Source organism: Citrus sinensis, chromosome 4 (assembly GCF_022201045.2).
Source record: "Citrus sinensis cultivar Valencia sweet orange chromosome 4, DVS_A1.0, whole genome shotgun sequence".
In the NCBI taxonomy this organism is placed as follows: Eukaryota; Viridiplantae; Streptophyta; class Magnoliopsida; order Sapindales; family Rutaceae; genus Citrus; species Citrus sinensis.
Window position 1 is genome coordinate 2,937,019 of NC_068559.1, and position 26,156 is coordinate 2,963,174.

The window sequence follows — 26,156 nt, forward strand, 5'->3', positions numbered from 1 at the left end:
GCTTTATCTTTAAAAAAAAAAAAAAAGTCATGGTGATTGGTTTTTTTTTTTTTAATAGTTTAATCTGATGGACTTTTTGAGGCACTTCTGAAATCTTTGCACTTTTCCGTTAATTTAATACTAATTCATACTTGTCACAGTATTGGTAGTGATTCAGTCTCACTGTGAGCATTCTTTTTAGAAGTTTGTGGAAGAAGAAAATAGATCAATGAATTATGCCTTATGCATCCTTCTTCTATGATTTTATGCAATTATCTAAATTAAACACAGTTTCTTAAAAACCATTCGATCAAATTCTGGGGACAAAGAAGATTAAACTGTAAAAGTAAGTACTTCAACAAATAGATTATTGTGGCTATTTCAAATACCTTATTTTTTCTTAATATAAATATACATATATAGTTTTTTTTCTGGTTCCTTCCTTCACAAGTAATTCGGATTATTTTAGGATTTAGAAGCTACATAGGTTACAAACTCTTGATATCCAGAATTTTCTTTTAACAAAAATAAAAACTCCGGAAACTTTGTTTCCGTTGCTTTATTATATATATGCAAGTCACAGCTTCATTGAATCAATCAAGGAAAAGAAACTCCAAAACAAGGAGCGGCAGAACCGAGACAACATGCACAATAACATTCTTCCTGAAGAGTAAGGACTTAAAGAGCTTGTACCTGTGTTTTATGTTTCTGTTCTTCTTTAATTAGTTTCAACTTGACATATTGTTTTGCGTTTTTGTTTTTCAAAAATACAGAAATCAAGTTTTTGAGGGGACGAAAGATGAGGACTTCATCAGCGAATTACCAGATGATATTCTTTTCAGGATAATCTCTCCACTCCCTTATGAAACTCTAGTACAGACCAGAACTCTCTCCAAGCGTTGGAGAGAGTTATGGAAGAGGGCCCCCGATTTCTGTGGAACAATTGATGGTATCCCAATTGTGATCACTTCCCTTCTTGATCCGTTTTACAGGCAAACAGCTACGCATAATCATCGCGAAGTCCAGCTTCACTTTGGCCACAGCGGTGGTCTTCTTGCCACCATTGAAGATAATGGGACACTTCATTTAAATTTCTCTGATGGAGGACAGGAAACTCGTAAGCATTTTGACTGGCGTTTAAATCTCAATTGTCGGTTCATAGTCCCAAAGGCATTTTCATTTGGGTTTCAATCAGTAAAATCCCTTCATTTAAATTGTGTCAACCATCTCACCAAGGAAAAAGTTTCTTTCCTTATTTCATATTTGCTTCTGGAGAGTTTGCATATCACTGATTGCAAAGGATTGTGGTCACTTTTTATTCATTGTAGTTCCAGTCTTAAGACCTTGAAAATTGTGAATTGCCTTGCGCTGAGAGACATCGATTTGTTCACAGACAAGCTGGAGAATTTGTGTTTCCAAGGAAAAATTCCCTGGTTATGGCTCCATGGCATGCCTTTCTTGGAAAATGTCATGTTTGAAAGTCCTCCATGTTCAGATTCTTGTCGTCCAAGTCTTCTGCAAAGTCTAGTCAGAGTGGTAAATGTTAAAATTCTTACGGTATCTGGTTGGCTTTTTACGGTAGGTACTATTGCCTTTGCTTATCTTGGAGCTTGTAAAGTATACTTCGATTTGAATCTTGCTTATTGACCCAGTTGATGTTTCAAATTTTTTGTTTGATCAGGAAGCACTCCGGATTCGACCTGAATTCATAATGAAGCAGAACATCCTGCTAAAAAATTTGAAAGAGTTAAGGTGGATTGAAAGTTCAATGGACAATCTCAAGATAGATACCTTAATTCTATTCTTGTCAATCTGCCCTTCTTTGGAAAAGCTATTCATAAATGTAAAGATTCTTTGTTCGCTTTTTTCAATTCCAGCATACTGCGGTTTACTGAATTTCTTTTGTTCTTTTATCCCTTGACTGATTGTTTATATATGCTTATTATCTACTAAGTTAATTCCTGTTCATGATTTTCAGATGGATGCTACTAATTATGACACTCCAGTTGAGACAATCCCCGCAATCTACAGGGATGCATTGACTAACAAGGTCAAAAATACATGCTTAAATAATCTCAGGGTGATAAAATTTGAGAATTTTACAAATGAGCACGATGAATTTAAATTAACAAAGCGTCTGCAAAAGGTAGCTTCCGTTGGGGCGATCTTCTTGACAACACCAAATGGAGAATGAAGAAAGAACAAGAATCAACTTGAGATTTTAGAGTGTTATTGACAGTTCAAGCATCATCTGTAAAAGCTGCAGCATGAATTCAGGAAATGCAGTGTTGATAGTCATATGTACCAAACTTTGCCGAATAGAAATTTGGCTCCTTTAGAGCTCAATGAATGATTTTTGTAACATGAAATGAATGAGACTAGGCTATTACAAGTAGTCTGTTTTATATAAATGGTGTTCCAATTCATAAACAGCTAGTGCTAATCACTTATTTATGCATTTCTTGATCCGAAAGCCTTTTTCTGTGTTTAATTGATGATTTTTTATTTTTTATTTTTTGGGTCCAGAACTTATGTGTATGATCAGTTTCTCAATGAGACCTGGTCAATGAAATTTCACATATTTGCAGTTGATCATGTACTTTTTCCTAATAGAGCAGATAAGTTGTTCGGTATGTTCCAAGCACTTCAGTGTCTTACACACATACTCTCATAGTAACCAAAAAGCTACTTCTCTGACTTTTTGTTAACATTATATGATTTTCTTCATATTAAGTGTATCTTTGTCAAACAATAGTTCCACACTCAATATATTCATTGGATTATGAGACTTTATTAAGGCAATCAAATGCCATTTCTTGCGCTCTTAGCTTCATCATGAAAAAGCAACCAAGTCCTATTAGTGACTCAAGAATAAATTAATGTAGTCAAATCCTCCTGCGATATCTGATTATGGATTGCACGCACGACTTTAATCCATATACAGTGCACTTATGTGTATATAAATCACTTGGCGCAGTTAGGAGCAACCTCTATCCTTACAATTCACATTCCAAAGTGAGTAATCCTTTTTCTTCACTTGTTATTAATTGTTTCCGTAATGTTGACTAACAAACGTTTTGCATGTATAGGAATCCGTTTATGGAAGAAACTGCAGGTGATATAATTAGCAGCTTACCAAGTGAGATCCTTTTTCACATAATATCTTTACTCCCTTTTGAATCTGCAATCCAAACCATTTTTCTGTCAACGCGGTGGAGACTTCTGTGGAACATGGCTTTAGTGCAGAAGCATGGAACCAAGGAAGATGTTGCTTCGGCAGTTTCTCAGTTTCTTACAAATTTCAATGAGCATGATCCGAGAAAGAATACAAGGAGATTTATGTTCCACTTTGGCAAAGATAGTATTCTCACAGCTATTATTGCACCAAATAATAAACTTCATTTGCATTTCTCTGCTATAAAACAAGAATTTCCGCGGCGATTTGGTCTAGTTTTGGAGCTGAATCCTCAAAATCCTATCCACCAACCAAATCCCCCAGCCTTCTTTGTTAAAACTCTAAATCTAAGTTCAGTTAACTATCTTTCCAATGATATTGTTTCCTCTATAATTTCGAGTTTTCGGTTTCTCGAAAACTTGAAGATCAGTGGATGCAATGGACTAAGAACTTTATACATAGATTCAAATACAAAGCTTCTAGAGCTTACAATCTTCGATTGTCTTCATTTAAAATCTGTCTGCATCAAATCTCCTAAACTTAGGACTCTCCGATATAGAGGGCCACTTCCTTGGTTTTGGCCTGAAAATCACTATAACCTGGAAGATGCCATGCTTGATTTTAGGAAAGGTCCTGGTTATAGAGGCTTTGAGAGCTGTGATTTTGACCCGGTTCTATTGACCATTAAGAATGCTGAAGTTCTTACACTATGTAAATGGACTTTTGAGGTATGTCTCGAAGAAATAAAGTATATTTTGAAATGTTGGTTTAGAACTTTTTATGTTATTTTGCGTCACTAAACAGTTGAACTTCTAAAACCTCTTGTTTGCAGGCATTGATCTGTCCATCATTATCCTCTGTAGAAACAGAATTCCAATTCTATAACTTAAAAGAATTGTGGTGGATAGATAATTCGTCTGAAGGATACAGTAGTGACTCCTTAATCACCTTCCTGAAACTGTGTCCTTCTTTAGAGTCTCTCTTCATTACTGTAAGTGACTCTATCCGTAAACTGCATAATAAGTAGGATCAAGTGCTTTGAATAGCTAACATTTCGGGTACTTTTGAATCTGCAGAATGATCCTGAAAGCTACCACATGGCAAGCACAGCCGCATGCTCAAAACAAGTTGGCAAGCATTCAGAATTGGGAAATCTCAAAGTGGTGAAACTGGAGGGATTTTTAAATCAAAATGATGAGATCAAATTTGCTGAGCATTTACAAGAGATAATCACTGTGGATCCCCTCATTCTAGCAACATCTGATGGAATTTGTTGGCGGCGTTTGGTAATTCCATCACAATCACAACAGACAAAGCAGGGCGTGTCCAACTTGGAAGTGCTAGCAGCCACACAATAAAGCAATTATTCATACAAGTTAGTAAAAGAAGTAAAATATAAGAAAGAGTTGCTTCCCAAGCATGCTCATGCGTGTCTGTGACAAAACCTCTTTTCATAATCCTAAGATCCTGTTTGGAATTGAGGTAATGTATCTTTTAAGCCACAGCTATTATAGAAAAAAGATATAAGTAGAAAATAAAAGTTAATAACATGCAGTAAATATAAATTTTAAATAATAATCTTGACAAAATTATTAAACATATAATAAATTTTCTATTATATAAGTGAAAAATCATTTCAATATAACTTTCAAGTTATAGCAGGTAGTGTTTATCAAACACTTTAATCTTATAACTTAAAAAAGTATAACTGTCCAACCTCAATATCAAATGTAACCTAAGTCTATGATAAGATTTTCATTATGTCTTGTAAACTAGATTAGCAATGCATTATGCATGTGCCACGATTTGTTATGACATGGAATTTTTGCGTTAATTTTGGTCTAATAATATACGAAAACTTGTTTTTCAATGTCTTATATATTTATGTGTTAATTTTTTAAGACATGTAATTTCTTATTGAGAGGTATCTCTATTTTAATGGGTTATTTCACTATCACTGCTTGAAATGAATTAGTAGATAGACTGTAAAATGTTTCTAGACATTATCTGGTGTAGGTTGGTTATGTATTACAAGCGAAATACCTTTCAGAGGGCATAACTTAGGTTACAGGTGTTCATTTTCAGCGTATAATATATCATTTTGAAGCTTACGACGAGACGAATCTAACCGAAATAGCTTGCACCGTCCTAGCTCATTGTCGAACAAGAAATTCAATTTTTTTCCTGGTCGTATTTTAGTTTTAAGATTTTTTTTCTATTTTTCCTAATTCTTCTAGGATTTTTATCTTTTTTTTTTTTTTTCTAGAACTCATATTTGAGTGCCATTTATTTTTATTTTCTTTTTTTGATTAGGAGAATTTTGGGATTATTATATAAAGGGGTCTAAAACTCTAGTTTGTACTATTTAGAATTATTCAATAACTCTTTATTCAAAAACTGTTTCATCTATCTTCAACCTTTTTACGCTTCCGTTTCGTCATTATCTCTTCGTAATTGCACCGATACTGGTCGACATCACTGATAATAGAGTGAATGATTTTTTTATTTTCTGTATCTATAGTGAACAATGACATTTAGACAAAGAAAAAAGGAGCGAGATTGATAAATTTTTTTAATATACTCTATTTTAGACTAAGTCCTTCGGTCGCTATTTCTTGTTATACAAGTTTTATCAATAGAAACACAATCAGGTAAAATATCTTTGCACTGTTTATGAATATGTCTTTGTTGTGATTCACCACAGAGCTGAAGAAAATTTCTTCAGTCATATTCAAATTATGCGTACGAAAGATTGGGTGGAAATTAGAGATACCAATAGATTAAAATATAACCATGCGCGGAGACAGGAACAATGTCACAAAATCAAAAGATCGCACTCATAAGTGATGTCCAGAAAATGATATAATTGAAAGATTTTTCTAATCAGCTATGTAATGATCACCAGCTTGCTGCTTGAACGTAGAATGATTCATTTGCCAATTCCTTCGTTTTTTTTTTTTTTTTCAGAATGATGATTTTTTTTTAATATTTATATTGGCTTTACCTTTTCACTTGATGAGTTTAATTTAAAATGTTGGAGACAATTGCAAATTCAGCAAGAAAGATTCACAAATATAGCAAGACATAAATCCATCCACTCCTAATATAAATGATAACAACAGCAACAACAATAAAAGTACAAAGAAACACAACTTCAATTCTCTCCACGATCTAAAACGATAAGAGAGACAAAGGTTTTTGATTAATTAGATTCTTAGAAATCATTGGCAGGAAGTGGCTGGTGAGCGTTGTCATCGATGAAGATGTGGTCGTAAACAATGGCCGCTATCGCGGCGCCAATAAATGGTCCAAGCCAGTAGACCCAGTGGTTAGTCCAAGTCCAGCTAACCACAGCAGGACCAAAAGAGACTGCTGGGTTCATTGATGCACCATCAAAAGCGCCACCAGCCAAAATGTTGGCACCAACAATGAAACCGATTGCAATTGGTGCAATAGTGCCCAGATTTCCCTTCTTTGGATCCACTGCTGTTGCATACACTGTGTAGACCAAGCCAAAGGTCATCACAATCTCAAAGACAACTGCATTCCATGATGAGACGCCAGATGATAGTGCGAATGCCGATGTTTCCTGCAGATCCCATCGAAATTTCAAGTCAAATTAGGCATTAAATTTTGTGTTAATGCTGTATACAATTTGCATTGGCCAAGTTGCTTACCAATCCACCGGTGGAAAACTTGAGCAGCAAGCAAGCAACAACTGATCCTAGCAACTGTGCAATCCAATACAGGATGCTCCTCAACAATGTAATGTGGCCTCCAACAAATGCACCAAATGTCACAGCTGGGTTCACGTGACCCCCAGAAATATTTGCACCAACTGAAACAGCTACAAATAGGGCAAATGCATGAGCCAGTGATGCAGATATAAGACCGGCCGGCGTGGACGCCCCGCCATCCGTTAGCTTGCCTGCAAACAGAAAGAATCCACCGATCAATTTCTGTAACCAAAACTGTTGTAAAATTTGATACAAATTTATTTAATGCCATATATCTGTCACTGTCACGTATACTAATACTAAGTCACTATTTCAATAGTAACATATATTATTTCATGCAAGCTTAATTATGACCCCCCCAAAGAAAAGGGATCCATTTAAATATTAAAATACAAGTAATTATTAGAATGTAAGATCTTACTAAAGGCCATCCCGGATCCCTGGCCGGCGAAAACAAAAATAATCATCGAGAAAAACTCAGCTAGAGCCGCCTTTAACGCATCAGGATGGCTTGCCTCTCCCGGCGTGCCGATGGCAATTCTGTAGATTGGCATTTTTATCGAAAATTTTGTCAAAGAAAAACGATATTGTTTTAGCTCAAAAGGCTTCTTACAAGCTTGCTGGCTCTGTTTTGTGCTCCGTTTTATATTGCCTAGCGGTGTTGTAAGAGTTTCTAGCACATTCATATATATATATATATATATATATGAGTAGAGAGAACGGCTAAGGAACCGTTACAGCCGGTACTCGGTAAAGCATAGTGACTGAGCGACCAATTAGGAGTGTCTGTTTTCTCATACGCCACACTTGGTGACTTTACAGCTAATGCATAGAGGCCCCACTTGTTTGGTTATGGTGGGTGACTGTGTGTGTGGTGGAGATGCGATTTAGCATCTGCAGAATCGGCAATGAGGAAGATATGGAGATCGCCGACAAAGCGACGTGGCGGGCCCTGCTTGTTGGAATGTGTGGTTGTGATTGCATCAGCCGAAACTCTTTGCGCTACGGACGGCGAGTAGTTGGATTGAGACAAGACCGACCATTGTAAATTTGTAATTATCAAATGTGTTAAACGGTGGACTTGGCGGGAGTTTTTATTCAGTGTGGTCGGGGACCCATTTTTTAGGCTGGGTCGGCTTCAAGTGGGCCCGACTATGATTTAAAACAAGCCGCCCAGTTTGTAGAGCCAATGGACGATTATTCACGTTTTTTTTTTTTATATATATCATATTCATCACAGATTCCACTGTAGGTTTTCCCTACGTCAGTGTAACGGAACAATTTAATAAAATTATACGGCATATTAAATTTTTTTTTTTTAAATGATGGATCACTATTAAAATGAATGGGGAATGAAGCAAAAAATTTCTGTAGTTAGCTTGATTATTATTGAGCTAAATAAACCTATTTTACTTACTATCATTCTATAATGGCTTTCAAAATTATTTTGCAAATATCCTGTTAATTTAACTAGTGAAACTGAATAATTAAATTAACACAATAGGTTCCGAATTTCGACTTTTTTCTTATGTATGATGAGAAAATTGAGTCGTCATCTTATTACATAGTTAATATATATATATAGAGAGAGAGAGAGAGAGCGAAACAAATTCTAATTGTTACAATTTTAAAATAATTGATTGATTAGATTGATTATCAGTCACAGATATATGACAATGGTTTAAAATTTTAGCAGGTGCTAGAAGCATCGAACTAGTTGGGGGGGAAAAATGGAAAAAGTATGGATATACTGGTCGATGAAACACGGCATCAGATTTGGAACACTATTTTTAATGATCACATGGTTTTGCAGACAATAATTTTTTGGCTTTTCTGGAAAAGATATGTTGGGTGTCAGTCAAACTTGTGATATGGTCTATATCCAAGATAGCTACAGATTTGGATTGTGCTCACAGGTTGCGAACTATTGCTTCATGCATCCATGATTCCCTAAATTTCATTGTCAGTTGGGCTTCTGCAATGTTCCCTCCCTTTCTCTTCTTCTTCTTCTTCTTCTTTTTTAATTTAAATTTGTATGGGATAAGAAAGTGAGTGGTTATGAGCACAAAATACTTTTATGGTCATCAACTAAGTTATTTTTAAAAAATTTTAAGAATGAGATAAAACTAAAAAGGTTTTTTTTTTAATGTATACAATTTCTTCAAGAATTTTACCACACATATATTCACTCTTATTTGATAAATTGAGAAATATAAAAATTATATGTGATAAATTGTGTGTCTCAAAACTATCTCAATCAAGTTAAGTCACTGTATGGAACTGTGGGTTACATTAAATGACGACAATGCCTATAACCTAATTGCTTAATTTGTCCTGTCGTCGTAAAGTGACTAAATAAATCATCATGCATAAATAAATTCCTGATTTTTGTATATGAATCATCCATACTAATTTATTATGAGACGACCAGTTGAAGGTTACATCATTTTTCATTATTGGACCGACTAGTAGCTAGTTTTCTTCTTCATGTATAATTACAGCTTAGATATTCAAGAGTTTCACATGTTATATATATATATAGTTCATCTCTAGTGTAGCCGTCCTCATTTTTTTTTTTTTTCATGCAGACACGTTTTTAAACCGTATGATTTAAGAGAGTTAATTTTTAATACTATTAAATCGTACGACTTTATAGTTAATTAAAAAATAAACCTATTAAACAACATGGTTTAAGAGCGTATTAGCACAAAAAAAAAAAATTAAGGACATTTGCACCTAAGAATGATCATATATATGTGCATGGCTTAACAGAGTGACCGCATGAAAATAAAAAAAAGAGGGCAGTCGCATTAGATAAAGACTTTACATACAAATACAAGAATATGTATATGTATCTATATATGTATCATGATCCAAGAGAGATATTGTCCTTTTTCTAATCTTCCATATTTGAACCATTAGATGATACGCGCTAAGATTGAAAAATAAGCTAACAATCTACATTGAATGTGAATATAATGGGAGTAATTAAGCTCATTATTTCAATATATGGATGCGATTCTTTAATTCTATTATAAGGTAGAGTGATTTAGAAATATTCAAACTTCGCTGTCAATTGAAGTAATTAAAATCAACATTTTTTGTTGGAGAAAATAATCAAAACCCCGCATGTTATTTATTTAAATATACTGTACATCCCTCCTTATGTCTCAAAACTCAATAAAGTTTCACTATCCATTAAAAAAAAAACTGTTGTTTTTGTGCCTTCTATTATTTTATTCCTGATTGATGAATAAAAATTTCTAAAAGTAAAATTGTAAAATACACAAAAAAAAGGTTAAAGTTGACCAATTTTTTTTAAATAGCAAAACTGCAAAAGAGGTTTTGAAACATGAGGGGGTAATGTCATATTAATTTATTGAAAGAATCATGGGGGTTTTGGTCATTTCCTTGTTTTTTTTATTTGTTGATGATCAAGACGAAAATTCTCATTAAGTTCGTCAGTAATTTCTTTGAATGGACGAGAAATTCTTCCCTTCTAATCCATGAGTATGTTATATAAATCTTCATTCAATATTGATTTAGTTCTTTACACAATACGATATAGTGGTTCAAAAGAGTTATGATTGCATAAAACAAAGTATAATTAAGAAATTAAATCAGGCGAAAAAAATTATGATTGTGATTAGATATCTTGTATTGTATTGTTTGTTATGTCTTGCCTCCTCATATTATAAAATAAAGAAAAAGGGAAAAAAAAAAACACTAGTTATTAAGAAAGAAAAATTTGCTAACCACTTATTGATTTAGAGTAGATAACTCTTTGCTTTATCCTGGAGATTAAGTCTTTTCATATGTGTGAACATATACTTTTTTTTTCCCCTTTCCTGAATTAGACTTCAACTTTAATAAGACGAGAGATTGTTCCCGTAAGCATTGGGCTTGCCTTCAAGTCCCTGCACGACTTACAATGATTTTAATGTTAAAAAGTAGACAATGGCTTATAATCTAACGTCTATCATGAGGATTTTGACACATATTTTGTTAATTAACTAAAGGGAGTTTGGATCATTGTCCTCAAGAAAAGAAAAATAATAGGGATAAACACTTTACATCATTTGCATTATTAGTATTTTACGTCCGATATTTTTCATACAAAAACATCAGGTATATATATATATATATATATTGGCTGTAACTTCAGCGCTTGTGCATACTTTGATTAGTCACAAACAATGGGATTTTCTTCAGTGTCCTTGTTAGCTTGCGTCTTAGCCTATTAAGTGCTTCTAGTTTTGACCAAATTTTTCAACCGTCATATTTTACTATCTTATCCTAAAATAAGTAGGTAAAAATTAGTAAAAAAAAATCATGAAAGGGCAATGTTCAACAAAGTTTTTTAAAAAAACTGTGGATGCTAAACTCTGTTCACATGCATGGATATGGGGTGAATTTGGTTATCATTACCATAAGTAAAAATAAAACAAAACAATACGTAAGAATACATGATGTTAATCAATACCGATCAATTTTATATAGTGTTTATTATGTCGTGTCTTGAACCAGCTCTTATTTCTTTTTTTAATGAGAAGATTATACAGAAAAAAAAAAAGAATTAAAAACATTAGATTAAAGCCATTAAGCCCTATAAAGTGACGAGTACCCACTTTATAACTTATTTTGTTATGAATGAAACAAAGAAAAATTGTCTAATTTTCTCTCGCTCTCTCTCTCTTTATCTCTCGATATATATATATATATATATAAACAATATTGTCTCGGATCAGCTGTATACACAAAGGACAACAAATTACTTCAAATCGTTTCCGGAGTCCAATCAAAATCAATTTCCCACAGGAATATTACAATTCAGTGCTATACACCAAAATGCCGAAGCTAAAGATGCATCTATTGATTTGGGCAAGATCGAATCTAGTACTGTGTGCATTAAACCTGGGTGCATGGTGTAATCAAGACGGCGCCGCCGGCTTTCCTATTGGTGATGAAATTATCTGTTATTGGTGTGTTTACAATCCGGAAGCCGAAGAAGATGAGTTGAGCTTACTTATCCAAAGTGTAACAACTAAACTAACCATTAATTAATTACACTAAATATTTTTAATTTTATCTATCCCTCCATGTTTATGCATCATGCATGCATATTATGTTTATGTTTAATTAATTCAATGTAATAAAAATTTTCCATCTCGCACTTTAACTCACCGGACAAGCACTCTTGAATATAATACATACGTGATCGTTTTATTAATTTGAAGTTATAAAACATAAAATTATGCTTTTGACTTTGCTTTGCTTTTTGTGCACAGGTTCATGATTAAGACGATTGATGCTAAAGGTGCATCTATTGGAAGTCAGGATGTGGTTGATAAATAAGCATTCATTATTTTCTGTTTTAATTACCAAGCGTAAGTTACTTTTAAAATAATTAAAGCGCTTTAGAATTAAATAAAATGCTTTTGGCTCCAATGGCTAGTATATCGCAGAAATTTTAGAATTTTGGACTATGGAAATATAATAAGCGTATTGTTTAACGTAATGAACCACAGAATCTATTAAAACAAACACACCCTTTGAAGAAATTAGCCTTCACTGTTGTATTTACAGAATTAGAACTTAACTAAAACAAACACACCCTTTTGTATCTATGAATTTGTGTTTGGCTTACTTTCCTTTTGTCATTCGGTAATTAAAATAACCCTTATATAGAGTTGTTTTTGCGTTCAAACTCCATAATCAAACGGTATCCCTGCAGAATTAAGAAACGAAAACTCTTCGATATAAAGAGCCTAGAAAAGAATAACCATTTAAATAAATTAAAAACAAATTATTGAGTCGTAGCTTCCTTTTTCACGATGAAAGAACATAAGTTTCTGGTGAAGGAGATGGATAATCAAATAGTATCATTAGAAAAAATCCATCGTCTTCAAATTCAAGACGAAGCTCTCTTTTTAGCCTCTCGTATTGCTCAGCATCCAAGAAACAAAGCTACCGGTGAATTGCGTGAAAGATTCATTGATATTCTTTTAAAGGGTATCAAGCGCTGCTTAAATAGTAGAGATAAGTATCAAAAAGAACTCGATAAACACAAGTACTTTCTCCGGCGAGCGGTGGTTGAGTATGAACAACTTGTTAAAGAAGATACTGATCATAGCAGTAGGTCTTTTTGGCTTCGGCAGATTGACAATGAATTGAAGGATGCCTTTTTTGAGTTGGTTTCGTTTATGAAGTTGAGAATGCAAGTGGAATATGATGATTTTGTTTCTTGTGTGCATGATGCTAAGAGAATGAAGGATTATTCAAAGATTCTTGATCAAATTGATGCTAGGGTTCATGGGAAATTCAAGGAAAAATTGGCCGTTGATGTTGAAGAAATCGCGTTTGTAGCCAGTAAATTGACTGGGATACCGGCTTCCTGGTTTTGTACTAAGCCTGAAGAAAGATACATGAGAGTTCAAGAACGGTTGAAGAAGAGAGTATTTGGACAGAATGATGCAATTGATGTAATTTTTGAGGCCTTGACGAAGCCAAAAGCCGAAAAAGGATTATCATCGAGGCGGCAATTAGGGTTGTTTCTCTTTGCCGGTCCGAATTGTTCGGGTAAGGCAGAGCTTGCTAAAGCCATTGCCAATGAGCTTTATGATAATAATGACAATGACAATCACCTTATTCACTTTGATATGGGAAATTATACGGAGCTTGAGTCAATTAAGCATTTTTTTGATTCACTTGCTGCATTGGTGAAAAAAATGCCTTATAGTGTGGTACTTTTCGACAAGATTGAGAAGGCTAATTCCTCTATTCTTAATCTCTTGCTTAAGATTTTGAAAACAGATTTTAATCAAAAGGCAACGAGAGGGATTGCTGCCTTTGATCTTACAAACACATTGATTATCATGACATCGGATTTGAAAGATGAACAAGTGTATGAAGTGATGCTAACTGCTACTTACGGGAGGGTTAATGAAGTGACAGGAAGCTTATTTAAGCCTAGTTTGCTTAAGCTGTTGGACAAATTGGTAGTGATTGATTTGGCAGTTCCTTTATTGGATACCACTCGGCTTTTGCTTAGAGAATGGGCGTGTGAAGAAACAAAGAGAAGAAATAACGATAGTAAAGCTGTGATTGTGTGTGCTTCAACTTCAGCATTAGTACACATAGCATCAAATGCTGCGAGGAAGTATGGCCAAAACGGGGAGGGATTGAAGAGGTGGGTGGATCAGAGAGTGATTTTTCCTATGACGTCAAAGATGATTGTCGAAGATGATGGAGTTGCGGGAAACATCACTGTTTACATTGACCTTATTGAGGAGATAGGAGAGCTCTCGTTTAATTTGAAGCGCAACTGATCATCGAGTCATATGCAATTATGCATGCTGCTGCCTGGCTTCATATTTTTGACTCAATCAGTCATCGAAGTGCAGTTCTTTTAATTTGCTAATTTTTCATTATGTCTTTTTCAATATTCATTTTTTATTAGTAACTAAGTAAAATCATAGCCAGAAAAATTTAAGCATATAGTTGTTAATTGCTGTTCAATTCTTCAATGTTTTTTGGTTTGTCCTTTTTTCAATTTGAAAGTGCCTTGCAAATTAAATTGAAGCTTATGTAATCAAGAAAGTTATCAAGATGAAATAAAATATTGGGTGCATTTGGGATTGAGGTTGGGTAGCTGTAACTTTTTAAGTAATAACACTAAAATGTTTGATAAACACTTATAACTTGAAAGTTATGTTGATATGAATTTTCATTTATATGATAGAAAATCTATTATATCTTTAATAATTTTGTCAAAATTATTATTTAAAATTTATATTTATTATATATAATTAAATTTTATTTTATAATTACAATTTTTTTCCACAATAGGTGTAATTTAAAAGTTACAACACTTCAATTACAAACAAGACTGTAGCTATTTATATATTAGTAAACTAGTAATTAATACACGGTGAACCAAATTCTTATTAATATATATAGTAATGTATAAAAGGCAAATTAAACTCAAGATCATTAGTTGAATTACCTCTCAAATGATTTCGTATATTGCAAATTAATTAAGTACCTTCATTGTCAAATTCAGTTCCCAAAATCATTTACCACCATTGCTATAGAACCCATCAGCAAATTCCGGCTGCTTTGCTAACATGTATATTATTCTTCATCAAGGAGCGCTGAAGCCTCCCTTAGTAACTAGTTTGAATTGTACCTCATTAGTAGATTTTATTTTGTTGAAGTCAAGATGCTTAGTGGAAAAAGATTGCATGTACATATGATGGGTGTTCTTTAACATATATAATACATTAGCTCCATATCAAATTAATTTTAAACATTCTCATTTCCCTTTTTTTTTTTTTAAATTGACATCAGACTCTCAAAAAGGTTGTAGATAGGAGATTTCTTTCTTTGTTTTATTTTTCCCTCTCATTCTATAAATAGTAGATTCACAATGTTTTGATAAAGTTACATATTCACGTGACGACACGTCGTCTATGGATCAAGTAGGTGATTTTATCACTAAGCCATTTGGTGGTTCTTATGCATATATCAGTATTAGTGAAAAAAAATACAAAATAATAAAAATAAAATATTTGCATTATGTGTTGTTTTCATTTAGGGCAAAATTATGTTGCAACTGTGGTATGGTACCACAGTTGCAACCAGCCATTGGATCCACAGTTGCATTGGCTGGATCCAATGGCTGAAAGCAACTGTGGTACCTTACCACAGTTGCAACATAGTTGGACCCTTTCATTTAACTAATAGTATTATGCGGCTTGCCACATTAATCTATAAAATTGTACGAACAGTTTAGAGCTCTAGCGCATATTATTAATATAAAATCTCAACGATTACTTCAATGAATTTTAGCATGAATGTTATTTCATCCTAGCCATCGGGCTGGCCTATATGTTCCAATTTAAAATTATAAACTTTGTTAAAATCTAAAAAAAAAAACTATTAAACCATATCACTTAATAGCATTTTTAAACTTTAATAAAGTATAGGATCTCGCTCCAAACTAGTACTTTATATATATATAAAGGGTGTCGTTTTAATAGCTCCAGATCCCCTCGTTTATAATGTTACAATTATTAATGTTATAACTAATACAATGATGGAATGCAAATTTAGGGCCCTCGATAATTAATGTTTATTTATTTTTATGACTTGGAGAAAACGATGATTAACTAAACTCAATCAAACCCGAAATAATTTAGATTAGATTGGGCTAAATTTTTAAAGGGGTTGAGTTGGGTATGGATTTTCTAAAGATCGGTGCTTTTTACACCCCTATAATACGTCGATAAAATAAAACCCCTCTTCTACTGAAATTATTTTAAAGTACAAAACACTAATATAATTAATCCCAATTATCTTCTCTCTCTCTCTTTTTTTTTTTTGGGTCTTTTGCTGTAAATTCTTTAAATTCATGATCAAGTCATTTTCATAATTTTTTCATTCTATGACTCTCATCTGTACAAATTTAAAATTATCCCCTTTTTTTTCAAATTAATTATTTTAATATTGAAAAACTAGTGTTCTTGAGTTTTGTAAAGAGAAAAATTATTGAGAGAAGAATAGAGATAAGGAAACTTCAAAAAGATTATTTGTGGAGAGTAAGGTAAGTAGACTATAAAAATATATATATTCAAGAGTGAAACAATTGTTGGAAATAAAAGAAAACTGTTGGAAACTAAAATACACACAAATGAAGCATGATAATTTAGAAGGAAAGGGTATTTTTGGTATTCAATAGAACACAATTGAAAAGGGGTTTTAAAAGGATAATAGAGGGGGTGTTAACAGCCTCTCTCTCTTTTCTAATAAAACTTGTGTTACTTGGGATAGAATCCACCGCTTTCCTTAATTGCTCTCTCCTATTAGTCGACTGCTTTCTTATTCCATTATGTTTTCGATTCAGTATAGGGAAAATAAATAAATAAATAAATAAAAACCTTTATTATCAAAACGTTTCCAATTTAATAGGAAAACTTCTTTCTACAGGAGACTATATTTGGGTACATATATATATACATTCATATGGTACCATTCTTGGTTGATTTAATATCTTTTTACTTTCTTTCATAATCACTGATCTTTGATCCCGGCATGGCCATGGAGATGACGAACGCAAACAGCAATAAGAAGAAACCCTGTGGCAAGGGTCGTAGAAAGGTTGAGATCAGGAAGATAGAGGATGCTTCAAGTCGCATAGTGGCGTTTTCGAAGCGTAAGAAAGGTCTCTTCAATAAGGCCGGTGAACTTCACCGGTTATGTGATGCAAATATTGCTGTAGTAATACAATCTCCATCAGGCAGGCTTTTCTCTTTTGGCAAGCCCTCAGCCGATCATGTCATCGACAAGTTTCTTCGCGACGCCGGTTATAATCATCAGAGCAAGGAGGAAACAGAAGATATGGAGGAGTCAACAGAGCTTGGAGGAGGAGGAGGAGGAGGGGTTGAATATTGGTGGGAAGAGTCGACAGAAGGTTTGAGCTTGGAGGAGCTGAAGAAGTATATGGATTCGTTGGAAGCATTAAGGAATAATGTAGCTATCAAATTAGAGGAAATGATGATGCGTAGAGCTTGTGAAAGGGACCTTTTGAGTTTTATTTAATAATAATAATAATCTTTAGCTATTTATGTTACTTTTTTTAGTTTAAATATGTTGTCTTTGTCACGGAATTATTAGCTCAGTTTGATGATTACAAAAGCGTTTTTTTTTTTTTTTTATAAATTCTATTGTGGCACTTAATTGATGAAGGTTCTCTCCTTCTCACTGTTTAGATTTGGGATAGCTATTTTACTCAGATGTTGGACAAGTATTCAAGTAGCAGCTTAAAAAGTTGTTATTCATTTTTCATCTTTTAATTGAGATCTGTCCCATGAAAGTTTTCTTTTGTGAAACAAGAATATACGCAAGAACCACATCTTGTATGGACTAGCTGGTATATATATACGACTCTCAGCGGGTTTCGTTATAGGTTTGGTATTCAAACAATTACTCAAAATTCTATACGGGTATGGCGAAGATTGCATTGCATAACTTTTGACCATCTTAAAATTCATTGGGACTCCAAATTTAACTCAATGTATTGATAATAATATAACTTTCGATATAACCAGTTGCACTTCACTAAAGCTCTTTATTGATTTTAACAACGGAGCTTCTCAGGAATTTTTCCTATTTTAGGAGGGTACAAAGACGATTCTACATCTAATTTCCTATTTTAGGAGGGTACAAAGATGATTTTATATCTAATTTCTTATTAAAAAAGGAACATAGGAAAACATAAGTAAGGTATAGGAGACGTTTGTGCAGAATATCGAGGATGGGTGTAAGGATATCGATCCCCTCCCTAGTTTTAACAAGCTTTTAAGGAAAGCACTTGTACAATTAGGGATCCTCCTTTGTACAATTTGGGTGCTAGGATTCAAGCGGGGATCCTACTTTGTACAATTGGGGTGCTAGGATTCATGCGTAGACTCTTCTTTAGTGGTACTAGGACTTTTACTAAAAGCATTGAGAAGTTGATCGGGAGACTGGCGACAATTTTGCATCAAAGAAGGGAATTGAATTTACCCCAACTAGCAATGGAGGCTTTCATCTGTTGCTGTCGCCAACCATTGCTTAAAACTATGCCAAAATCCTTTTGCTTAAAACTAAATTGGAAGATTGCAGAGACTGTGATCCTCCCCTAATGAGAAAGAAGGTCAGGTATCGAGTAGAATACAGGGCATTAGCTACAACATGTGGAAATTGTGGCTACAGTTTCTCATAAATGAATTTAAGCTAAAACTATCACGTCGACATACTCCTACACTATGGTGCAACAGTAAGCGTGTTGCATCACAACAAGAAAACACGTAGATTTGGATTATATTTTGTTGAGAAAAAATGGTATAGTAGTCAAGTACAGAACAGAAACCATTATCTTTTGTCCATTAACTACTTTAGATCCCAGAAAATGTTGAAAGCAGTAGAACTCAAACTAATAAACATTCTACTTCAGCTCAATGAAGCCAACAATAAGTGCAAGGATTTTGATTTAATGAGATGCAGTTAATGGCAGAACAAGTTTAACGATGATCTGAATAGGCATCCGATGCAAAAACTCAATATAAAAGATAGATCTGAGTACATATTTGAAAATAACCAAAACGAAATTGGAGTCCTAACAAAACTGTTGACAATACACACGAACTCACTCCTTAGATAATTCCAATCTTGTTGGCCACATCCAATGCATCATAATCCGGAGTCAGCCTAACATATGCCTTCTTAGTTCCATCAGGTCTACACCACAAGGAACAAGATAACATCAGTATAGGATTTCAATACAGATTTCAAATTTACTGTTAAAAGTGATTGTAAAAGCAGAGTCATGATCTAAAGCGTGTACTGATATGAGCTGAGTTCAGTCGTATACCACGACCTAATTGAGCGATACAAAAATCACTACTTAAAGTAACAATAAAAGTATCTGTATCAGAGAAAACAGAATTATGTATTATGTATGTTAGTTAATGAAATTTACCTGATCAAAGTGTTGACTTTCTTGGTCTGAATTTCGTACATTTTCTTGACGGCATCCTTGATCTTCCTCTTATCAGCACGGATGTCAACAATGAAAACCAAGGTATTATTGTCCTCGATCTTCTTCATAGCTGACTCGGTAGTCAAGGGATACTTGAGAATTTGGTAGTGGTCCAACTTGTTCCTCGGTGGAGCACTAATGCGGGGATACTTGGGGTTTCTGTCCTTCTTCAGTGTCTTTGGCCTGTGGAATGTGACTGAGGTCCGCATCTTCTTCGCCTTCTTCTTAAAAGTCGGCCCTGATTTCACAGCCTTGGCAACCTTAGTAGCCTGGGCCTTTGGATCACCCTTTTTTGAGCTGTCAACTGCAAAAGACAAAAAAAAAATTATTACTGAGGGCTCAACGAACTGTGATAATAAAATTCAACAAAACATTCGAAACTAAGCAACAACAACAACAGTAGAATAAAACACTATGCTTAAGAGCCAGACCACTAATAATAAACCATGCCAAATTTCTAATTAACTAATAGTTTCATGCCACTCAAAATAAATATCAAACCTAGACTAAGATGATATAACTACAATAGTGAATATGACTTGAAGAAATCTATGTTATTCGGCTAAGATTAAATTCGCAAACCCTATCTTATATTTTATATATGAACAACTAGAAATTTAAAAAAAAAAAAAAAAAAAAAAGCTTGAAGAAAACATCAGCAAAAAATACCTTTGGGAGCCATTGGATTGGTCTTGTCCTACGAAACACCTCTGAATCTGTTAAAACATGAAAACGGAGTTACCCAGAAAGTTAAATGCCAAACAAAACACTGTAATAATAAAATTATGAAAAAAAGAAGTCGTCATAGAGAGACCTAACCCTGCGAGAGGTAAGTTGCTTGCTGCGGCCGGAGGGTAGGGTTTTGGGAAGATGAAATGGATCTCCACATATATATGTTCCGCAAAATTACTAATGTAACCTGGACTCTTGTCTTTTAATGGGCTGGGCTTTCATCCGATGACAGTTGAGCCCGACATCCATCAAATTATATCAGAGCCCTTTAATCCTTTTTCTTATAACTATTTACATCTACTTTATCTATTCAACTGTAACCATCACTTATATCTTTTGCTTCTTCAACCATAAAAACTCTCAGTCTTTTATCTCTTCTACTGTAGTCAAGACACATGTACTTTTTTTTTTTTAATTTTACGGTTTTGTTTATTAATTTTACATTTATTATTTTATTTTTCATTTTACTTTAATTTTTTTAACTTGAAGGATTTCTGAAAATTATTATTGATGTATGGAATTTGATTTCATTTTGATTAAAATTATAATAATAAAAAATAAAATCATTTTTAGAAAATAACCACGTGTTTTTACTGTTTTCATTTTCATATGCTGTTTTGAAAGAAAATTACTAACAAATTTTCATTTTAAAAATACCACATCAAAAACATCATTCTCCTTCTTTAAAATAAGAGCCAAAACAATGAAAGAAAATTACGAAACACACCCTAAATTATCGTTTGATTTCAGAACTAGAGACTGATGGTGAAATTAGTAAAATAAAGAATGGTGTTACAATAACAATCATTCTGGGATTTGGACTGTCATCTTGCATGCAATATGAGTACAGTTTAGTGGGATCTTGTAATCAAATAATGTTTTTGTATTTCTCTATTTTGTCAAAAAATTATGTCAAAAAATTATGTCAAAAAATTTTAATAGATAACATTAAGAGAAGGGGACTGGGAAAATACAATTATACTAAGGGCAAATAGCTCTACTTACTATAGGCTACTAAACCGAATAAAACACCGACCTATTGCAAGAGTAACAACTAGAGAAGATGTTATTGAGTTTGGAATATTCATGCGAGCTCATGACGCTCGTGGAAGCTAATTTAGGGAGTTGACATAGGGAGTTCAAGAGAACTTCAAGGATAGCTCTAAAAAATTATTCGATTAACTCCGTAGAGCTTGTAAGATAACTCATGTAAGCTCATATATGAAATACAATATGAGCATCTAAACCATCATAATAAATAAAAAATAAGCACAAACAATAAATACACATAAGATTTTACGTAGTTTAGTCTTTTGGCTTACATCCAACAGAGTATCTCATCTCTAATCCATTATATAAATGAAGTATTATGTGGTTTACACTGCAATATCAATAAACCTTATTAAAGGTTGTTTGTGGTGGATAATAACATGAGGGAGACATGAGTCTTATGAAAATTAGAGAGTTCGAATAAGGAAAAGCGATGAGATGGCTAAAATCTTCCATGGAAGTACAAAAATGGAGATTTTTTTTAAAAAAAAATGGAAGAAGAAGATGAAGCAGCATCTTAAGAAGTTAGATCTGGAAAAATCCCCCAAGGGTTAGATAGAGCAAAAGGAGAGATAGAGAAAGTCCCTTGAATATATGGAGCATATGTGGGAGTGTTCTCGAGGGTATTTTGATAATTTTAGCACGTGGTGCTTCATTAATGGTTGTGCTCCCTCAGGTGAGGAAATTTATGTAATTAGGTTTGTGGTCATAAGACTATGACACCTATGAGCTTGGGAGGTAATGAAACCTCCAGCCACATATTTGCCTCTAATAAGGGACACATGGAAGCCTCTCCAGCTTTTGGTATTGCTGCTTTTTGGGGCACTGCTAACATTCTTCCATTGCTCAACTAAAGGAATCTCCTTTGCCATTGGCTCCTTGCTCTTAGTAAATAAAAATAAAAATTGATTTCTCACATGATGGCGTGCACTATTCACGTGCGGTCTCAAACCACTAAAATTTAGATTTCGATAATACCCATAATGTTGGTCATATTACTAAAACTGTCTTTTTTCTCTGAAAACTTATCTTTTGACCTTTGAGAGTTATATTGTCATTCAATCAATTGAGTTGACTTCATTCAACTGACTTTTTTTCCTATGTGTCATTAAGTTATTACCTGTCAGCATCCAAATTTCCCCCCAAATACACACACATGCCGCGCGCACACACATGCAAGTAGAATTAACTATGTGCTAATCATACATCTACACACACACGCGCGCACACGCACGCACACACACACACAGATATATATATATAGTAGTTTTCCAATCAGGGATTAGCTAAAAGACAAAAAAATTTAGATTTTACTACACTACATCATAAAATACAATGCATTGGAGTATGTGTTTATTTTGTCTTTTAGCTAATCCCTGACTTTATTAAAGTCAGAAATCCCTGATTGAAAAACTACTATATATATATATATATATATATTGAAACATACATCTACACATATAAATGTTCTTCATAGTCTATATTTTGTGAATATTATAAGTTCTGTAGCTGCAGAAGATATCGACAGAAAGTCAGGAGACGGCTCTAACAAATGTCTTCCTGAGGAAGAACTAACGCTCCTACTGTCCTACATGATGCATGGCATCGCAATCAAAGACAGCTCTAACAAGTAGCTTTTGCTTTATTTCGGTTTACTGCTTGTTTTTCCACCAGATCATCTCTTTGTTTCTTGATTAAACTCCTTCGGATGGTAAGCTTTACTATTAAGTTCAGAAAATTTAGACCAAGCTTTACTTTTAAGTTCAGAAAATTTAGACCATTATGTGAAGATAGTTGCAACTTTTGAGATTCACAAGTTATACACAGAGGAATTAAAAATTGCTTCACAAGTTAATTAAGGCATAAACAAGTATATAAGATATGAACTGAAATGGTATTTTTGCTTGAGAAGTCCTTGGCATGATAATCATCCCCCTATTGATGCTCTAGGTTCCCTTTGCATGTAACAATTAAGCCTCATAACTCTGGAAAATGCACAATGGTGCTTGCTGTTTAGAGCTTGATGTCCCTGGTTTGGTAGGTAAAAGCTGGACAAACAGATCAAACATTGGAAATTTTAAAGGATTCAATGACTGTTTGCAATCTATCTTTCATCTTCCCCCATCTTCTCTCATTGGCCCCTGTTGTCAAGGTGTAGAACTTACCTGTCATACGGAAGCAAATATCATTAAGAAGAAAAGTTTCATAGTAGATTACTAGCTATCCCTGGATGCTAGTAATGATAATCTGCATCCACTGGTTTTAGGTATTCAAGGTTTATTTTTAACAGACAAGGCATTCTTGTCACATGAATTTGTAACTTCACTAAAGAAGAGATGGGCTCATCGTTGTGGTTTCTAAATAAGACATTATATAAAAAATCTCAGTTAGGACCATTTACAATCACAGTTTCTATCAGTTGAACAGCTTTCTATAGTGATCTTGCTAAAAAACTAAAATGATGCACTTCAAATTCACATGTCGTAATAAGTTTCATACCATTGCCAACAGTGACTACCCCAAGAGCATGACGGATGTAGTTGGGCGCTTGGGCAGTGAACTCAAATGCGTAATAAGCTTTCCCATCAACATCATTCTGTGGCATGCATACAAAAGTTGGGTATATTAATATAAACTGAAGTAAAATGTTACTTTTTTGTACTTTATTTAGTGCATGTAGCTCTTCTCTGCTTCTAGAATTGACAGGAAAATTTTTGTTTCATAATGAACACCGGTTTATTTTCTTAATATCTCTATTGTTTTTTAAAGTTGTGCATTGCTTCAAATTTTTATGCCAAGTTGTAGAAGTCGAAAAAAACTATATGTTATGCTGTGATAAAAAATTTAGGGTATCAAACCTCTGAAGCAGCAATTATCTTTGTTTTCTGCGTAGGAGGGGCCAAAAACTTTTTGATTAAAGTCTCTGCAACCTGTAATCATTAACCAATAAGTGACAGATTAAGGCATTCTTAGAAATTTTATGAACCAACAGAGCATAAAAAGGATCATAAATCTCTGTTTTATTATGTATAAAAAAGATGGCGCTAGAGAATATGGAGCAAACCTCTTGGGGAGGGCCAAAGTCTCGAATATCCTGTTTACCGGTTGGGATTAGATTTACACTGACACTCTCTAATGGCTCAATGACGTCTTTGAATACCTTATCTTGACCTTCAATGATTACTTCCTATAGACTCCCAAGAAAAATAAGAAGAAATTAGAAATCAATCGTCCTACTAATATAATATGTGGTACATTTGAAGGATCAAGTGAAAACAAAATTCATGAAAGACTACTGGATAGAAAATATGCAATACCTGCCATCCGAATGGATAGACAAATGAATAGCCGTCCTTCTTGTCTGTGACTGACAGAAATCCCTTTTTACTTTCTGCAGCAACTGAACCATATCAAGGGTGTCTTCTTAAGATATCAGCCAGTATTATTCAAGAAACCAACGCACTGCATAATTAGCAGGTGGCATTGCTTTCAATGCTGCTTGAGCTCAAACTTAAAAAACATAAAGGAAATCTAAGTAGTTTAATAAAGAAACAAAAAGGGATGTTCGATGCATCAAGGAAAAATAATAATGCTTACATGAGGGGGGAGTTTGGTTCACAAGAGAAACCCAAGGGGCAATGACTCCAACAGCAATCATTTGGCGTCTTCCACATTTATCTGTAAAAGTTTGGAAGTGAAATATTTTAAAATAATATTTATCCAGAATCTGTTAATCAATAGGCTAAGAGTTTCTCTCCTCATTTTTAAAACTTAATTGTCATGACTGACTTTCTTATGTGTCTTGAAACCCTTGTTTCTTTTATCCCAAAAAAAAATTCTGAGATAATAAAGCTTCTAATTCCAATAAAATTATGCAACATATCAACCATTCAGCCTTAGATTGCAAATAACCCAACCATCATTGTCTATTTTGTCACCGTTCATTAGGGTTCTAACAATGTGCATTGCATTAATGATAAATCTAAAGACATTGAAAAAAAACAAAAAAGAAAAAAAGAAGGAAAACCCACCTAGAGAATTTGCAGAGGAAGCCATTGATGCATGTTCAGCTTTTACAATAAGCGAAATGCCTCTTCTACATACTGCAGGCAAAACACCACCGTACTTTTGTACTCCCAGCTGGAAATTCGATATAAGATTAATATCCCACGTCACATTTAACACATTTACACAATATTATCAATTACCTGAGGAAGAGAGTTGAGAAACGACGTTTGATGAATGGAGGAGGAGGGAGAGTGTTGCAGAGACGCCATTGTTGAGTTTAAAAACCGCGGGCTGTGTATGAAAAAAAATAAGAGTCGGTGTTGATATTTGATTGATTGTTGCGGACTCGTAGAAGAAGAGGCCTTATCTTTAACTTTGCCTGTTCATGGGCCCTGCTTATCCGTTAAAATTAAACGCGCGTTTCAGCCTTTAGATGTCAAATGGCGCGGGGCCATCACATTGCCTAGTCCTATATAGGTCGTTATTTTTTTTTTTAATACTGTTATATAGTTATATAGGACTGTAGGAATTATAATTAATATTTATAAATAGATTTTATAATTGGGATATTTTTTATGGCATGTACTCATTTGAAGCGTTGTCTAAATTCTTCAAACCCTCTTAAATATTTGAGGGTTGTCCTACTCCTCTGAAGAGCCGCCCAAATTCTTCAAATTCTCTCAAATATTCGAGGGCTGTCTACTTCACTCACATTTTGTAAGAAATAAACTAACTCCACTCAATTATTTGATAATTAAGAGAGGATTATAAATAAATCCCATAAATATTTTTATGGGGGCTTGAACACTTACACTCAACATTGTAAATGTAAGGGCTCTCCCACTCAATTATAGGGCTTGAACCCGCTCGAACCCTAAATATGTTGTTATTTGAT

At 33.8% G+C, this 26,156-nt stretch overlaps 7 protein-coding genes across 8 annotated transcripts; 4 read left to right on the forward strand and 3 right to left on the reverse strand.

Moving 5' to 3' along the window:
• The first annotated feature begins 623 nt into the window (after window positions 1-623).
• LOC112498925 (F-box protein At2g39490-like) lies at window positions 624-2,173 on the forward strand. Its single transcript, XM_025100799.1, has 4 exons — window positions 624-649; window positions 753-1,557; window positions 1,661-1,822; window positions 1,958-2,173. Exons 1-4 carry the CDS (start codon window positions 624-626, stop codon window positions 2,171-2,173), a joined length of 1,209 nt encoding a protein of 402 aa, XP_024956567.1.
• A 784-nt stretch (window positions 2,174-2,957) lies between these two features.
• Window positions 2,958-4,512, forward strand: LOC107178005 (F-box protein At2g39490). The gene is made up of 3 exons (XM_052439333.1): window positions 2,958-3,882; window positions 3,987-4,145; window positions 4,231-4,512. Exons 1-3 carry the CDS (start codon window positions 3,061-3,063, stop codon window positions 4,510-4,512), a joined length of 1,263 nt encoding a protein of 420 aa, XP_052295293.1. The 5' UTR covers window positions 2,958-3,060.
• Window positions 4,513-6,227: 1,715 nt separating this feature from the next.
• On the reverse strand, window positions 6,228-7,567 carry LOC102630571 (aquaporin TIP1-3). Its single transcript, XM_006485988.4, has 3 exons — window positions 7,313-7,567; window positions 6,832-7,082; window positions 6,228-6,743 (listed from the first exon to the last, which is right to left on the reverse strand). Exons 1-3 carry the CDS (start codon window positions 7,443-7,445, stop codon window positions 6,369-6,371), a joined length of 759 nt encoding a protein of 252 aa, XP_006486051.1. The 5' UTR covers window positions 7,446-7,567; the 3' UTR covers window positions 6,228-6,368.
• A 5,158-nt stretch (window positions 7,568-12,725) lies between these two features.
• Window positions 12,726-14,219, forward strand: LOC112498924 (chaperone protein ClpB1-like). The gene has a single exon (XM_025100798.2). It carries the CDS (start codon window positions 12,726-12,728, stop codon window positions 14,217-14,219), a length of 1,494 nt encoding a protein of 497 aa, XP_024956566.1.
• A 2,559-nt stretch (window positions 14,220-16,778) lies between these two features.
• LOC102630178 (agamous-like MADS-box protein AGL29) lies at window positions 16,779-17,778 on the forward strand. The gene has a single exon (XM_006486432.3). It carries the CDS (start codon window positions 16,984-16,986, stop codon window positions 17,488-17,490), a length of 507 nt encoding a protein of 168 aa, XP_006486495.1. The 5' UTR covers window positions 16,779-16,983; the 3' UTR covers window positions 17,491-17,778.
• Window positions 17,779-18,960: 1,182 nt separating this feature from the next.
• LOC102630069 (60S ribosomal protein L23a) lies at window positions 18,961-20,399 on the reverse strand. 2 transcript variants are annotated; one of them, XM_006485986.4, is made up of 4 exons: window positions 20,291-20,399; window positions 20,141-20,187; window positions 19,412-19,775; window positions 18,961-19,170 (listed from the first exon to the last, which is right to left on the reverse strand). In XM_006485986.4, exons 2-4 carry the CDS (start codon window positions 20,151-20,153, stop codon window positions 19,086-19,088), a joined length of 462 nt encoding a protein of 153 aa, XP_006486049.1. In that variant the 5' UTR covers window positions 20,154-20,187; window positions 20,291-20,399; the 3' UTR covers window positions 18,961-19,085. The 2 variants fall into 2 exon arrangements, with proteins under 2 accessions (XP_006486049.1, XP_006486050.1); XM_006485987.3 differs by having other exon boundaries at window positions 20,286-20,385.
• A 2,604-nt stretch (window positions 20,400-23,003) lies between these two features.
• Window positions 23,004-25,628, reverse strand: LOC102629780 (psbP-like protein 1, chloroplastic). Its single transcript, XM_006485985.4, has 8 exons — window positions 25,462-25,628; window positions 25,285-25,393; window positions 24,851-24,931; window positions 24,571-24,653; window positions 24,318-24,440; window positions 24,112-24,183; window positions 23,753-23,849; window positions 23,004-23,418 (listed from the first exon to the last, which is right to left on the reverse strand). The coding sequence occupies exons 1-8, from the start codon at window positions 25,528-25,530 to the stop codon at window positions 23,315-23,317; spliced, it is 738 nt and encodes a 245-aa protein (XP_006486048.1). The 5' UTR covers window positions 25,531-25,628; the 3' UTR covers window positions 23,004-23,314.
• Between the last annotated feature and the right edge of the window lie 528 nt (window positions 25,629-26,156).

Coding starts and splice junctions, on each gene's coding strand:
- LOC102630571 (XM_006485988.4), bottom strand. CDS start 7,445: ATGCCAATCTACAGAATTGCCATCGGCACGCCGGGAGAGGCAAGCCAT. Junction 7,083..7,312: donor GGGATCCGGGATGGCCTTTA/GTAAGATCTTAC, acceptor TTCTGTTTGCAG/GCAAGCTAACGGATGGCGGG. Junction 6,744..6,831: donor AGTTTTCCACCGGTGGATTG/GTAAGCAACTTG, acceptor TGGGATCTGCAG/GAAACATCGGCATTCGCACT.
- LOC102630178 (XM_006486432.3), top strand. CDS start 16,984: ATGGCCATGGAGATGACGAACGCAAACAGCAATAAGAAGAAACCCTGT.
- LOC102630069 (XM_006485986.4), bottom strand. Junction 19,171..19,411: donor AAAGTCAACACTTTGATCAG/GTAAATTTCATT, acceptor CTTGTGGTGTAG/ACCTGATGGAACTAAGAAGG.
- LOC102629780 (XM_006485985.4), bottom strand. CDS start 25,530: ATGGCGTCTCTGCAACACTCTCCCTCCTCCTCCATTCATCAAACGTCG. Junction 24,654..24,850: donor GAACCAAACTCCCCCCTCAT/GTAAGCATTATT, acceptor GATATGGTTCAG/TTGCTGCAGAAAGTAAAAAG. Junction 23,850..24,111: donor AGATAATTGCTGCTTCAGAG/GTTTGATACCCT, acceptor TGCATGCCACAG/AATGATGTTGATGGGAAAGC.
- LOC107178005 (XM_052439333.1), top strand. CDS start 3,061: ATGTATAGGAATCCGTTTATGGAAGAAACTGCAGGTGATATAATTAGC. Junction 3,883..3,986: donor TATGTAAATGGACTTTTGAG/GTATGTCTCGAA, acceptor TCTTGTTTGCAG/GCATTGATCTGTCCATCATT. Junction 4,146..4,230: donor TAGAGTCTCTCTTCATTACT/GTAAGTGACTCT, acceptor TTGAATCTGCAG/AATGATCCTGAAAGCTACCA.
- LOC112498925 (XM_025100799.1), top strand. CDS start 624: ATGCACAATAACATTCTTCCTGAAGA. Junction 1,558..1,660: donor TATCTGGTTGGCTTTTTACG/GTAGGTACTATT, acceptor TTGTTTGATCAG/GAAGCACTCCGGATTCGACC. Junction 1,823..1,957: donor TGGAAAAGCTATTCATAAAT/GTAAAGATTCTT, acceptor CATGATTTTCAG/ATGGATGCTACTAATTATGA.
- LOC112498924 (XM_025100798.2), top strand. CDS start 12,726: ATGAAAGAACATAAGTTTCTGGTGAAGGAGATGGATAATCAAATAGTA.